Here is a 12,495-nt window from a genome sequence, read left to right as displayed (position 1 = left end):
TTCATTTTCGCCCATAGGTATTGCAAAGTGGCTTCATATATATATATATATATATGAAAAAGTTTATATAGAGCCGAGGTTCTAAACAATCAAATTAGAGCTAAACATCCTCTAATTGATCATCTCGACATCAAGACGCATGGACATGAGAAAAAAAAGATTTCAAGTTTTGAAAATAGTACATCTTGTAACGCATTTTTGGACTATCAATTTTCAAGATTTTCAAGTTTTCATAGATCTGTTAGATCTACACTATTTTTGAAGCTTTTAAATTTATAATTAAAGATGAACATATATTTTAAGGCTATCACAAAAAATTTTCGTATTGAAATGACATTTATGGATACTATTTGAAGGTGCCTTTATTTTGATTGTTTGGAGCCTCGGCACTATACAAAGTGCACCCATTTGGACAAGTTGTACACCGAAATTATGCCGGCCTAAAATAAAACAAAGCTAAGCCATCTCCTTTAGCCACTTGTTATCACCAAAGGCCCCAAACTTAAAAAACAAACCCAGCATGGGCTTGTGATTTTCACCACTTGAGCGAGCCGGCCAGCCTTGACAAAGTAAAACCTTTTGCTTTCCACATTCCTTCCTTACACTTACACATAAATACCCCCATCCCATTTCCACAAATTCAAACACAAACGTTCAACTTTTGCTACATTGATCTAAATATCGAGTACCAATGGCTTCCACCATTGTCTATGGGCTATGCATGGTGGTTGCATGGGCCATGGTGCTCATGTCCACTAATGCAGGCGACCCAGACATCCTCTCAGACTTCATCCTTCCTCCCAACATCACTGCTCCAGACGGCAACTTCTTCACGTTTACAGGCATGCGCGTCCTTGTAGGATCCAACCCGCCGCCAAATTTTAAGGTGACGAAAGCTACCAAAGCCGAATTCCCGGCTTTGGATGGCCAAAGTGTGTCGTATGCTGTACTGCAATTCCCTTCTGGTGGCGTGAACCCACCACATACCCACCCACGCTCCGCAGAACTCCTGTTCCTGGTACAAGGCTCTCTGGAGGTAGGGGTGGTGGACACTACTGGCAATCTCTATGCTCAAACCCTTCAAAAGGGAGACATGTTTTTGTTCCCGAAAGGCTTGGCTCACTACCAGTATAACTCCAATGCTCAATATCCGGACAAAGCCGCCAATGCTCAATATCCGGCCATGGCTTTGTCGGCGTTCGGGAGTGCCAATGCAGGAACGGTGTCCGTTCTGACTACTCTCTTCACCAGTGGGATTAATGACGATGTCTTGGCCAAGTCTTTGAAGACTGATGTCACAACTATCCAGAAACTCAAGGCTGGACTCGCCCCGCCCTAGCCTTGAGATTGATTTTTGAAACGTGCATGGCTTATGCCTTCTATTACTTGTATTATTCATTCCTTGATATTGTTTCCTTCCTTTGTTTATAAATGTAGTTTCTCTCTTGTTTTTAGTTAATAAAATTCGTTTCAACAAAATGAAGAATTTATAGTACATTATGTCTTTGGCGTAATGTTACCGAGGTTATCCACTTTGCAATGGGTATCTTGCATAAAAACATGTTTGGCAACTTATTTTGGATACATAACACCAAGAAAGAGGGCCAAAACCTCGGTAAACAAAATCAAGAAAAAAAATTGAGCGATCCAAAACATGACTTTGTGTAAGAATAAAAGATGGAATATAATATGGGAAAGGTTTCTATACTTCCCCTTCACAGCATAGAAGAACTATCATCCCCCTACACTCCGGCCATTCAATTTTGATCAAGAGAGTCACTCACTGTTTAATCTTATATCCGACGTCTTAAAGTATTTTATTTTTAGTTTTTTTTTAATATACAAATTGTATGAATATGAAATTTGGTACATGGCATCTTCTCATTGGGACGCACCTATAAAAAATATTAAAAATAATTTTTCGATAAAATATAATGACCAAAATACCCCTTAAAACTTTCAAGGGTATTTTGGTTATTTTATTTTCAAATTTTAAATTTTAGAGAGAAAGAATATCTTAAAATTTTAGCAAGAGAAACTATAGCAAATTATAGAAAGAAACTACTGGAAATTTCTAGAGAGAAAACTAACTCATATTTTTTGGAGAGAAATACTAAATCAAATTTCAAATTTTAGAGAAGAAAGTATCTTAAAATTTTAGAAAGAGAAACTATATCAAATTTTAGAGAGAGAATTACTTGAAAATTTTTAGAGAGAGAAACCTTCACAAACTTTTTAATTATAGCAAATTTTAAGTTTTAGCTAGATAAAGTCTCTTAAAATTAGAGAGAGAAACTATATCAGATTTTAGAGAGAGAAACTACCTGAAATGTTTTAGAGAGATGAACTATTTCAAGTATTTTAGAGACAAACTATCTCCAATTTCAACTTTTAGAGAGAAAACATATCATAAAATTTTAGAGACAGAAACTAACTATAATTTTAGAGAGAAAAATTACTGGAAAATTTTAGAGAGAGAAACTATCTCAAAATTTTTTGAGAGGGAAAATATCCCAAATTTTAAGTTTTAGATAGAGAGTATCTTAAAATTTTAAAGAGAAACCATGTCAAATTTAAAGAGAGAAACTAATTGAAATTTTTTAGTGAGAGAAACTAACTCAAAATTTTAGAGAAAGAAACTATCTTTCTCAAATTTTAAGTTTTAGAGAGAAAATGTATCTTAAATTTTTAGAAAAAAAAACCATATTAAGTTTTAAGGAGAGAAATTGCTGGAAAATTTTATAGAGAGAAACTATCTTAAATTTCAAGTTTTAGAGATAAAATATCGTAAAATTTAGAGAGAGAAACTACCTAAAACTTTTTAGAGAGAGAAAATCTCAAAATTTTTAAAGAGAGAAACTATTTCAAATTTCACGTTTTGGAGCGAGAAAATATCTTAAAATTTTAGAGAAAGAAAAAACATGAACATCTAGAGAGAGAAAGTATCTAAAAATTTTTAGAGAGAGAAATCATCTCAACTTTTAATCTTTATAGAGATAGACAATCATAAAATTTTAAGGAGAAAAATTAAATCAATTTTTAGAGAGAGAAATTACCTAAAAAATATTGGACAAACTATCTCAAATTTTTTATAGAGAGAAACAATATCAAATTTTAAGTTTTAGAGGAGAAACTATATCAAATTTTACAGAGAGAAACAACCCAAAACTTTTAGAGAGAGAACTATCTCAAAATCTTTAAAGGGAAAAACCATATCAAATTTCAAATTATTGAAAGAGAAAGTATCTTTAAATTTTAGAGAGAGAAACTATATCAAATGTTAGAGAAAGAAATTCCCTAAATTTTTTTAGAGAGAGACTATCTAGAAATTCTTAGAGAAACTATCTTAAATTTTAAGTTTTAGAGAGGGAAAGTTGTTTAAAATTTTAGTGAGAGAAACTATGCCAAATTTTAGAAAGAGAATCTACCTGAAAAATTTTAGAGATGGAAACTATCTCAAAATTTTTGGAGAGAGAAATTGTCAACTATCTGAAGGTTCAAGTTTTTAGAGAGAGAAATTGTTTCAAAATTTTTCAAGAGAAACTTTAACAAATTTTAATTTGTTATAGAGAGAAACCGTCTCAAATTTTTTAGAGAGAGAAATTATCTCAAAATTTCAAGCGTGATATGTTCTCTCTTTATGTGCAATAGCAAATCAGGTTATTCAAAAAATATCCAAACATGAGATTTGCAGAACCTGGGTACTATTGAAAGCCATCAAAACAAGTCCTGTTTGAGTGACCACGTTTTAACATAATCAAGGTTTGACATAACACGGTTTTGATTCAAAACCTGGATTTGTAAACCCATGAAGCCAAACGAGCCCAACAGTGCAATGCAGAAATATCTAGTGTTTTAATTTTGTATAATGTATTTTTTAGTATCTATGATATTTTGCAAGTGGACCATTGCGATACATATTTTTTTCGTAGCGGAGAAAGTTTGCTTTCTTAAGGAAATTTTTTGTCCATATCAAATCATCATCATCATCATCATAGCCTTTTTCTAATAAATTAGAGTCGGCTATACGAATCTGGGTCGGCCATTCTACTCTATTTAAGGTCTTACTCTTAATGATGCTATAAGTCCCCATATCTTTTGAGACTACCTCCAGCCATGTCTTTTTGGGCCTACCCATTGCTCTTTTTAATCATTCAACTTGAAGTAACTCATACTTCCTAATAGGTGTTGTATTAGATCGATGCCACGCATGACTAGCCCACCTAAGTTTGCTCTTTCTTGTCTTGCCACTTATTGATACCATACATAAACGTTCCTGAATGGGTTCATTTTAGAATCTATACCTTCTTGTCTTACCACTCATCCATCTCGATATCCTCATCTCCGCTACACTCATTTTATGGGTATATTGTTTTGTGTCCACCCAACATTTCGCCTCATAAAGCAATACTGGTCTCACAGCTGTCCTATAGAACTTACCTTCAACTTCATTGGTATACGGCGATCACATAAAATTCTAGTTGTACATCTCCATTTTTCCCACCCACATCTAATTCTATGTGTAACATCTTCCTCAATCTCTCAATTTTCATGGATTATTGACCCAAGGTACCGAAAGTGTGGTCTTTTTACTACTTCTTGGTCGTCAATGTTAACAACTTCCTCGTCTCTACTCCTATTATTACTAAAATTGCATTCCACATACTGTTTTAATCCGGCTAATTTTAAAACCTTTAGATTCTAGAGCATCGATCCAAAGTTCTAACTTTGTGTTAGTTCTCATCAATCAAAACTATGTCCACATCATATAAAAAAGGAATGATTATTTAGTTTTAGTACAAGGAGGTTACGATCACTCTTATCCATTAGATTTTAAAATCAGGTAGTTGTACGTGTGTCACTAACTAGGCTAAAAGTTATAAAAAATGGTAATTGTGGACTACTGCAAAAAATGGTCTCATGGTATACATTCCCTATAAAAAATAGTAATTATGAACTACTGCAAAAATGTGAATTATTTATGCGAAAATCCCCGCCCCCCCCCCCCCCCCCCCCCCAATTTTTTTTATTGTTTTTCAAGTTTGTCCCCTGTGAGGAGAAGGATCTTCGGTGAGAGGGAGGCAGAGACAAAGAGGGGCATAAGGTGAAGTTGGAGAGGCAAGAAAGGGAAAACGAAATAAGAAGGACGACATGCGCGCCCAAAAAAAAAAAAAATCCCACGGCGTGTGATCCACGCTCCTGAATCTTTGCTCTCCATGGGGAGGGTTGGAAGGCCACGATCCCCATTTGTAAGGGATGTGGACTTCTCTCACCTTAAAATAAAATCTAATTGAACTTAGAACTATAAGAGTGAGCTGGAAGTTGGGATGTCCTTTCATTTAAGTTCCAATTGTCAAACGTGCCCCTAATCTTTTTTTAATGCTAACATGAGCTATTTAATTGTGATGGACAAAAGGGCATGCATACAACCAGGAGAGAGAGATACCAGAGTAGAGAGAGAAGAGGTCCAAAAGGGAAGACAGACAAACAAGAGAGAAAGAGAGTGGAGAGAGAGAGAAAACAAATCCGATATGAGAAAGCCAGCCAACAGAAAGGGATGAGAGATAGTATGTTGTTGAAGAAGTGAACTAGGACAAGGGCTCTGATCCCATGTGGAGGAGAAGAATTTTCTCTATCTTAAACTTGTGAGAGAAAATCCCATATATGTATGTAGAGGTAGTAACATTATACAACCTAATTGAACCTGCATGATCAAGGAAAGATCAACCTTGTTAAGGGTTGATGTCTAGTATTCTGAATAAACAAATCTGTCAAGGTAAAGTCAAAAGGATAACCCTGGAAGGCCGTCAAAAGGACAACTTCGAATATCCGTACAAATGTATTTCGGTAATTTGTACCATCTATCTGAGACTCGATATATATATCCGTACATGGGTATTTTGCTAATTTGTATGGGACTCTATATATTGTACAACGTCGAGTTTAATAGCAGTAACACTAGTTCATTTTCGCCCATGGGTATTGCAAAGTGGCTTCATATATATATATATATATATATATATATGAAAAGGTTTATATAAAGCCGAGGTTCTAAACAATCAAATTAGAGCTAAACATCCTCTAATTGATCATCTCAACATCAAGACGCATGGACATGAGAAAAAAAAGATTTCAAGTTTTGAAAATAGTACATCTTGTAACGCATTTTTGGACTATCAATTTTCAAGATTTTCAAGTTTTCATAGATCTGTTAGATCTACACTATTTTTGAAGCTTTTAAATTTATAATTAAAGATGAACATATATTTTAAGGCTATCACAAAAAATTTTCGTATTGAAATGACATTTATGGATACTATTTGAAGGTGCCTTTATTTTGATTGTTTGGAGCCTCGGCACTATACAAAGTGCACCCATTTGGACAAGTTGTACACCGAAATTATGCCGGCCTAAAATAAAACAAAGCTAAGCCATCTCCTTTAGCCACTTGTTATCACCAAAGGCCCCAAACTTAAAAAACAAACCCAGCATGGGCTTGTGATTTTCACCACTTGAGCGAGCCGGCCAGCCTTGACAAAGTAAAACCTTTTGCTTTCCACATTCCTTCCTTACACTTACACATAAATACCCCCATCCCATTTCCACAAATTCAAACACAAACGTTCAACTTTTGCTACATTGATCTAAATATCGAGTACCAATGGCTTCCACCATTGTCTATGGGCTATGCATGGTGGTTGCATGGGCCATGGTGCTCATGTCCACTAATGCAGGCGACCCAGACATCCTCTCAGACTTCATCCTCCCTCCCAACATCACTGCTCCAGACGGCAACTTCTTCACGTTTACAGGCATGCGCGTCCTTGTAGGATCCAACCCGCCGCCCAATTTTAAGGTGACGAAAGCTACCAAAGCCGAATTCCCGGCTTTGGATGGCCAAAGTGTGTCGTATGCTGTACTGCAATTCCCTTCTGGTGGCGTGAACCCACCACATACCCACCCACGCTCCGCAGAGCTCCTGTTCCTGGTACATGGCTCTTTGGAGGTAGGGGTGGTGGACACTACTGGCAATCTCTATGCTCAAACCCTTCAAAAGGGAGACATGTTTTTGTTCCCGAAAGGCTTGGCTCACTACCAGTATAACTCCAATGCTCAATATCCGGCCATGGCTTTGTCGGCGTTCGGGAGTGCCAGTGCAGGAACGGTGTCCGTTCCGACTACTCTCTTCACCGGTGGGATTAGTGACGATGTCTTGGCCAAGTCTTTGAAGACTGATGTTGCAACTATCCAGAAACTCAAGGCTGGACTCGCCCCGCCTAAGCCTTGATAATGATTTTTTAAACTTGCATGGAATAAGTGCATGGCTTATGCCTGCTTGTGTGTGTCTATTACTTTTATTATTGATTCGTTGATATTGTTTCCTGCATTTGTTCATAAATGTGATTTTTTTTTTTTTTGCGCGGTTTCTATGCGGCCAAGCCCACATACGTAGAAATGTGGCCTCTTAATAAATCCATTTTTGAGTTGGATTTTAAGAATTATTTTTTAAAGATATGCAATCTCTAACATGGAGATCATGATATGAAAAAATAAATAAATTTTTAAAACAAAAATTTTTAATCCTAGTTAGAAAATACTTGGACCGTTAGTTTCCATTCTTTTTAGATGGAATACCTACTTGCATCCATCTTTAAAATGGATGCTTTACAATTTCTGGACCGCATATGTAGAAATGCAGTCCAGCCCGCATGAAACAATTTTCCTTTTTTCTTTTAGTTAATAAAATTTGTTTCAACAAAATGAAGAATTTATAGCACGTTAGTTTTTTTGGGTAAAGTTACATAGATTAAGACCCCTATCCTTTGCATTAACACAATCAAAGAGTTAACAATGAATCTAGCGCAAAGTATTCCCTCAAAAATGGAAAAGAAAAAGAAGATTATAGTATATAGTAGTGTTTAAAAAAACGGATCGGTGACCCAAATCGGTGTCACCCATATCCGTGTTGAATTGGTGAATCGGTGGATCGGTTCGGAGAATCAGGCGATTCAGCAATTTTTATCCCAAAAGTTTTTCAAAAAATTACTATAAATCTCTAAAAATAGTGTTCTCTTAATTTTTAAAAGAAATTAGAAGTGGTGTATTATGTATTTTCATTACTTTGTAAAAACCGGTGAATACTGATGCCGTTTTCCTATCTGAATGTCTGTGTAATTATTATTTATAATATAGTATCATAATATTGCATTAAAATATTTTAAAAATATTAGAAGACTCTTCCATATTATAAGATTAAAAATAATAATTTCTCATATAAAGTGAAATTAATATCACATCAAACATTTATTAGCTCTCTTTACTAGTCCAAAATTATCATAACCTAATGACATACAATATTATACATTGAAATTAGAATTATTGGTTTTTATTTTATTATTTTATCATCATTTTACTATATAAATAAGAATAAATTTGAAATTTGTCATATAAGATCATCTAATTTACAACTATAATAAAAAATAATACATTATATAATTTATGATGTAAATAAATTAATAAATAAAATATAATATTGTGTTATCATTGTAATTAGTATAATTATTAATTATAATATTATAATAAACATAATTCAAAAAATATGGGTATAACCGTCACAAATAAATAAATATAATGTGTAATAATTAGTGTGGATAGAAATATAGAATTTAGAAACATAAATTTATAATTATATTTTAATAAAATTAGGAAAATAAATAAAAAAAGCGATACTTGCAATGTGGGATAACTGATAAAGCAACTTGAAATAGATTCTAAAGTGATATGAACTAGTGTTATTTTTCTCTTTTAAAAATCCCATAAACTAATATTTTTTTTTAATGTTCAATAAACTAGTAGCAGTATTATTTTTTTGATTTTTTGAATATCCTATGAGCTAGTACTAATTTTTTTAATCTCAATTAGCTAATCGCCTAATATTAATCATATAATATAATAAAATAATCACATGAGATATTAGCCTAATAGTATTAGTCTTTTAGTTTTTGGATAAATAAATTTAATTTGTTTTGGTGAAAGATAGGGGTGGTGGGCTCTATCACCCAAATATTATTTTTAATAAATTTTTTTCTTTTTTAATGGTATAATTTAATACCACCACCGAGCGTACACCCCTCTTATTCACAACGCCTCCATCCCCAACTAATTGTACACCTAATAGTATTAGTTTTTCTGTTAGATATGAAGTACATTTGATATAAAAATTGTATTAGAGAATTGTCCCATAGAGATGTAAGAGGAAAAAGTCATATACAAAACTTCAGTTCTCCTCACCTTTAGTTAATTTGGATGGTTAGCATTTATTTGACGAAGTCAACTCAAAACTGGAAGTCTGTTTTTTTTATCTGAAGTCCCGTTTTTTCCTCTTTCTGCCTTGTCTCAATACTCTCTCCCTCCTCTCAATACTCTCTCCGAAGGAGACTCACTTCCGCCATGGAAAAGTAAGAGTAAGAGTGGATAAATGAGCTCCCTCTCTCTACCTATATGCAATGAGAAGCCATAACCAAACCCTAGAAACTAACCGATCTCTCCCTCTCTCGACAATGAAATGTGAAGCCAAAACCAATGAAATTGACAAATATCAAAGTGAATTGAAACCCCAAAAGGAAAAACAATAAATCTGTAGTGGTAGGTCTAAGATTTAGTGCAAATGAGAAAAATTCCAATTTCAGCCCAAGAAGCAAGGTACTTAAAACATGAAAAATACTAGGTAGTATTCATATATAAATCAACAATTTCATTTAACTGACAGAGGAAACATAAGCGAAAATCCTTACTCCATGAATCTATAGTTTCTAAACATTCACATCTCTCTTATCATCCCAAGTCCTATGTGTTGGAAATGTGGCCTATCAGTCCATTTTTCTCCCGAAAATTCATTTTTTCAATAATGGCACAAAAGCCATATTGAAGTATATGTGAAATCCCGTGTGGTTAACATAAGGCGATGCCATATATATTGATCCATTCTTTAGCTTTAATAGGATGAATCACTTGAGGGAAAAACCTAGTATCACTAGAGGGAAAATCCAGTGGTTTTTTTGGATTCCTTGTAAATTGTGGGAATGCTTGGATGAGATCTTATTATATGAGTCATTAGTGGGCTAATGACAGGTTTAGCTCATTATATAAGATTAACAGTTTGGTGACAAGTTGTTAATCCTAATTAGCTGCACTTAAGGGAATTAAAGCATGAGTTACACTTGGATCTCAACTCCTATAGACCATGAATGTGAGAGAGTTACTAAATAAAGATGTTCTCTATAAAAGGAGATTAACCCCACCTCTAGAAAAGAAAGAGAATGGTAGAAAAGAGGTGAATAAGATTCACCAAAGAGGGCTCTCAAGGTTCTTTGTCACTGGATGGCTTGGTCTATAGGATATGGTATGGAACCATAGGTCCCTCGTGTGATTTAAGGACAGATTCGAGTAAGTTGTTTATTGATTTCAATTTTATTTATTTGTTATTATTTTAATTGGGACTATCAATGGTATCATAGCGAAGTTTGTAGATTTATGTTTGTAAAAGAGAATATCCTTGTAGAAAACAGGTCTACATTAATAATGTGGGATGTGTCTTAACAACAGTTACATTATGTTTTATGGATACAAGCCACTGGATGCATTCTTATGTCACGACCCCGCCCCCGACCACCTCACCTTGGATGCTGGAGAGCCACAGGGCACGGGTTCATGATCCCAAAGTAGCGTTTGTTACTCGGGTAGGAGCAGACTCAACGCCTTAATTTCGGTAATCAAGCAAACCAAAGAAAGTAGATGCTCACAAGCTTAAAAAGCTAAAACTTAGCAAATTCATTTATAAGAAAAGATGTTTCATTACATTACAACCCAAAAGTAGTACAATAGAGTTCAGGGCTCCAGGGCTCAAGGTTACATAATTTAGAGAAAACAGTACAATCAGGCCTGAGAGCCCAACTACATACAAGATCTAAAACTCCTCCTTGAAATGGCCTCCTTGATCCCTAACTGCAACCCGGACTTCCACCTTTGAGCCTGCCACTCTTAGTCTACAAGGAGGAAAAAGGTGGGATGAGCTTTGAAGCTCAGTAAGAAAATCTAGTGTTAAGCATTGGTAACAAGCCTAAACAATTTTTATTAAATATAGCAAGTTGCACAGTAGTGGTCCTGTGCAGTAATCCACATATCAATACATCAATTGTAAACATGACATCCAAATAGCAAAAGTCATGCAGTCATTACAATTATAGGAAATCACATACACAATTCATTCATTACACACTCACTCTCTAATCCACTTACTCCTTCTTGTAGAAGCCCTATCCATCAGGCCAAGCCAAACCCGTTGCTTATGACTTCTACTATCCCACAGGAGGGAGGGTAATGACAAGCGGAGTAATCCGCTTCGTAATACCCTTAACTCATGCACACGGTCCCCAGCGTGCATTGGGGATCGACAGGCCCTTACCTTGCAAGCCATCAGTCAATCCCATATCTCATCTCATGAATCACAGGGTACGACCCTCTTTTCTCCCCTAACCAGTTCCTGTCATTGTACAGCTTAGGGAACATGTCGACATTACTAACTTAGTGCACCAGTCTCCACTACCGATGGGTATCCCATCGTGTAGTGGCCAATATCCATAAACGATGGCCATTCTCACAATAATATAACAGAGCAGTGTTCACTACCATGGGTGTCCTACTGCGTAGTGGTCACCATTAGGGCCTCATCTCTCGCTCGAGCATTCAATTCACCCATGTCAATTCAATGCTTTATAACAAATAAATCACATTCTCATTATAGCAATTCGACATTTAGCACAAGGCACCCATCACATAGGCTAGCATGGAGTACTTACAAATGGCTCTTATTATTGGCAATTTGGCACCTATCATGAAACTTTCATCACTAAGTTATCACATTGATATTTCCATATCACTTTTCACATAGCATATTGTGGCAAAACATCATTCACATAGTCTTATAGCACAAGCATGGCAATTATCATATATCATTCACATTTTTTTACTTATCAAGAAAAATACTATGTTTCAATTAATAGCTAAATGAGAAATTAAATACTTCACTTATCAAGGAAATCGGGCCTCATTTGTTAGATCAAAAGCTTGGCCCCATAAAAGTGATAGTTGCTGGAAAACAGTAAGCAGTGACGTGATGATGCATCTTAAGGAATAACTCACCATTTATAGGAAATTTCGAAAATCTCGAAACATGCACATTAGAGCTCATTCACAGACATTTCCAACGGTGTAATTTAATGGCATTTGGAAGCCTTTTGTTAGGGCAAAGGCATGGCCTAAAGTGAGTCACAGTTGCTGGGATTTACAGCAACTGTGAGCAGTAACACGTTTCACATTTTTGTCTACTTCTTTGAATCTAAACAACATTTCAATATGGCATCAAAAGAAAACTTAAAGTGGACACGAATATCTCTTGTTCGGGACCAGTTTGAGCCCGTTTAGGTGCTGTTTGGC

At 35.1% G+C, this 12,495-nt stretch overlaps 2 protein-coding genes across 2 annotated transcripts; both read left to right on the top strand.

The window, feature by feature from the left end:
- The first annotated feature begins 662 nt into the window (after positions 1-662).
- On the top strand, positions 663-1,410 carry LOC148779861 (germin-like protein 9-3). The gene has a single exon (XM_088851530.1). It carries the CDS (start codon positions 692-694, stop codon positions 1,337-1,339), a length of 648 nt encoding a protein of 215 aa, XP_088707656.1. The 5' UTR covers positions 663-691; the 3' UTR covers positions 1,340-1,410.
- A 5,219-nt stretch (positions 1,411-6,629) lies between these two features.
- Positions 6,630-7,389, top strand: LOC18425726 (germin-like protein 9-3). The gene has a single exon (XM_006830263.2). It carries the CDS (start codon positions 6,662-6,664, stop codon positions 7,286-7,288), a length of 627 nt encoding a protein of 208 aa, XP_006830326.1. The 5' UTR covers positions 6,630-6,661; the 3' UTR covers positions 7,289-7,389.
- Positions 7,390-12,495: the final 5,106 nt, after the last annotated feature.

This window comes from Amborella trichopoda, chromosome 11 (assembly GCF_054954075.1).
Source record: "Amborella trichopoda isolate Santa Cruz 75 chromosome 11, AtrichopodaSantaCruz75HAP2 v2.0, whole genome shotgun sequence".
Taxonomy (NCBI): domain Eukaryota; kingdom Viridiplantae; phylum Streptophyta; class Magnoliopsida; order Amborellales; family Amborellaceae; genus Amborella; species Amborella trichopoda.
This window is presented reverse-complemented; position numbering and strand designations above follow the sequence as displayed.

Excerpts from the sequence above, each read along its gene's own strand:
- LOC148779861 (XM_088851530.1), top strand. The coding sequence starts at position 692 with ATGGCTTCCACCATTGTCTATGGGCTATGCATGGTGGTTGCATGGGCC.
- LOC18425726 (XM_006830263.2), top strand. The coding sequence starts at position 6,662 with ATGGCTTCCACCATTGTCTATGGGCTATGCATGGTGGTTGCATGGGCC.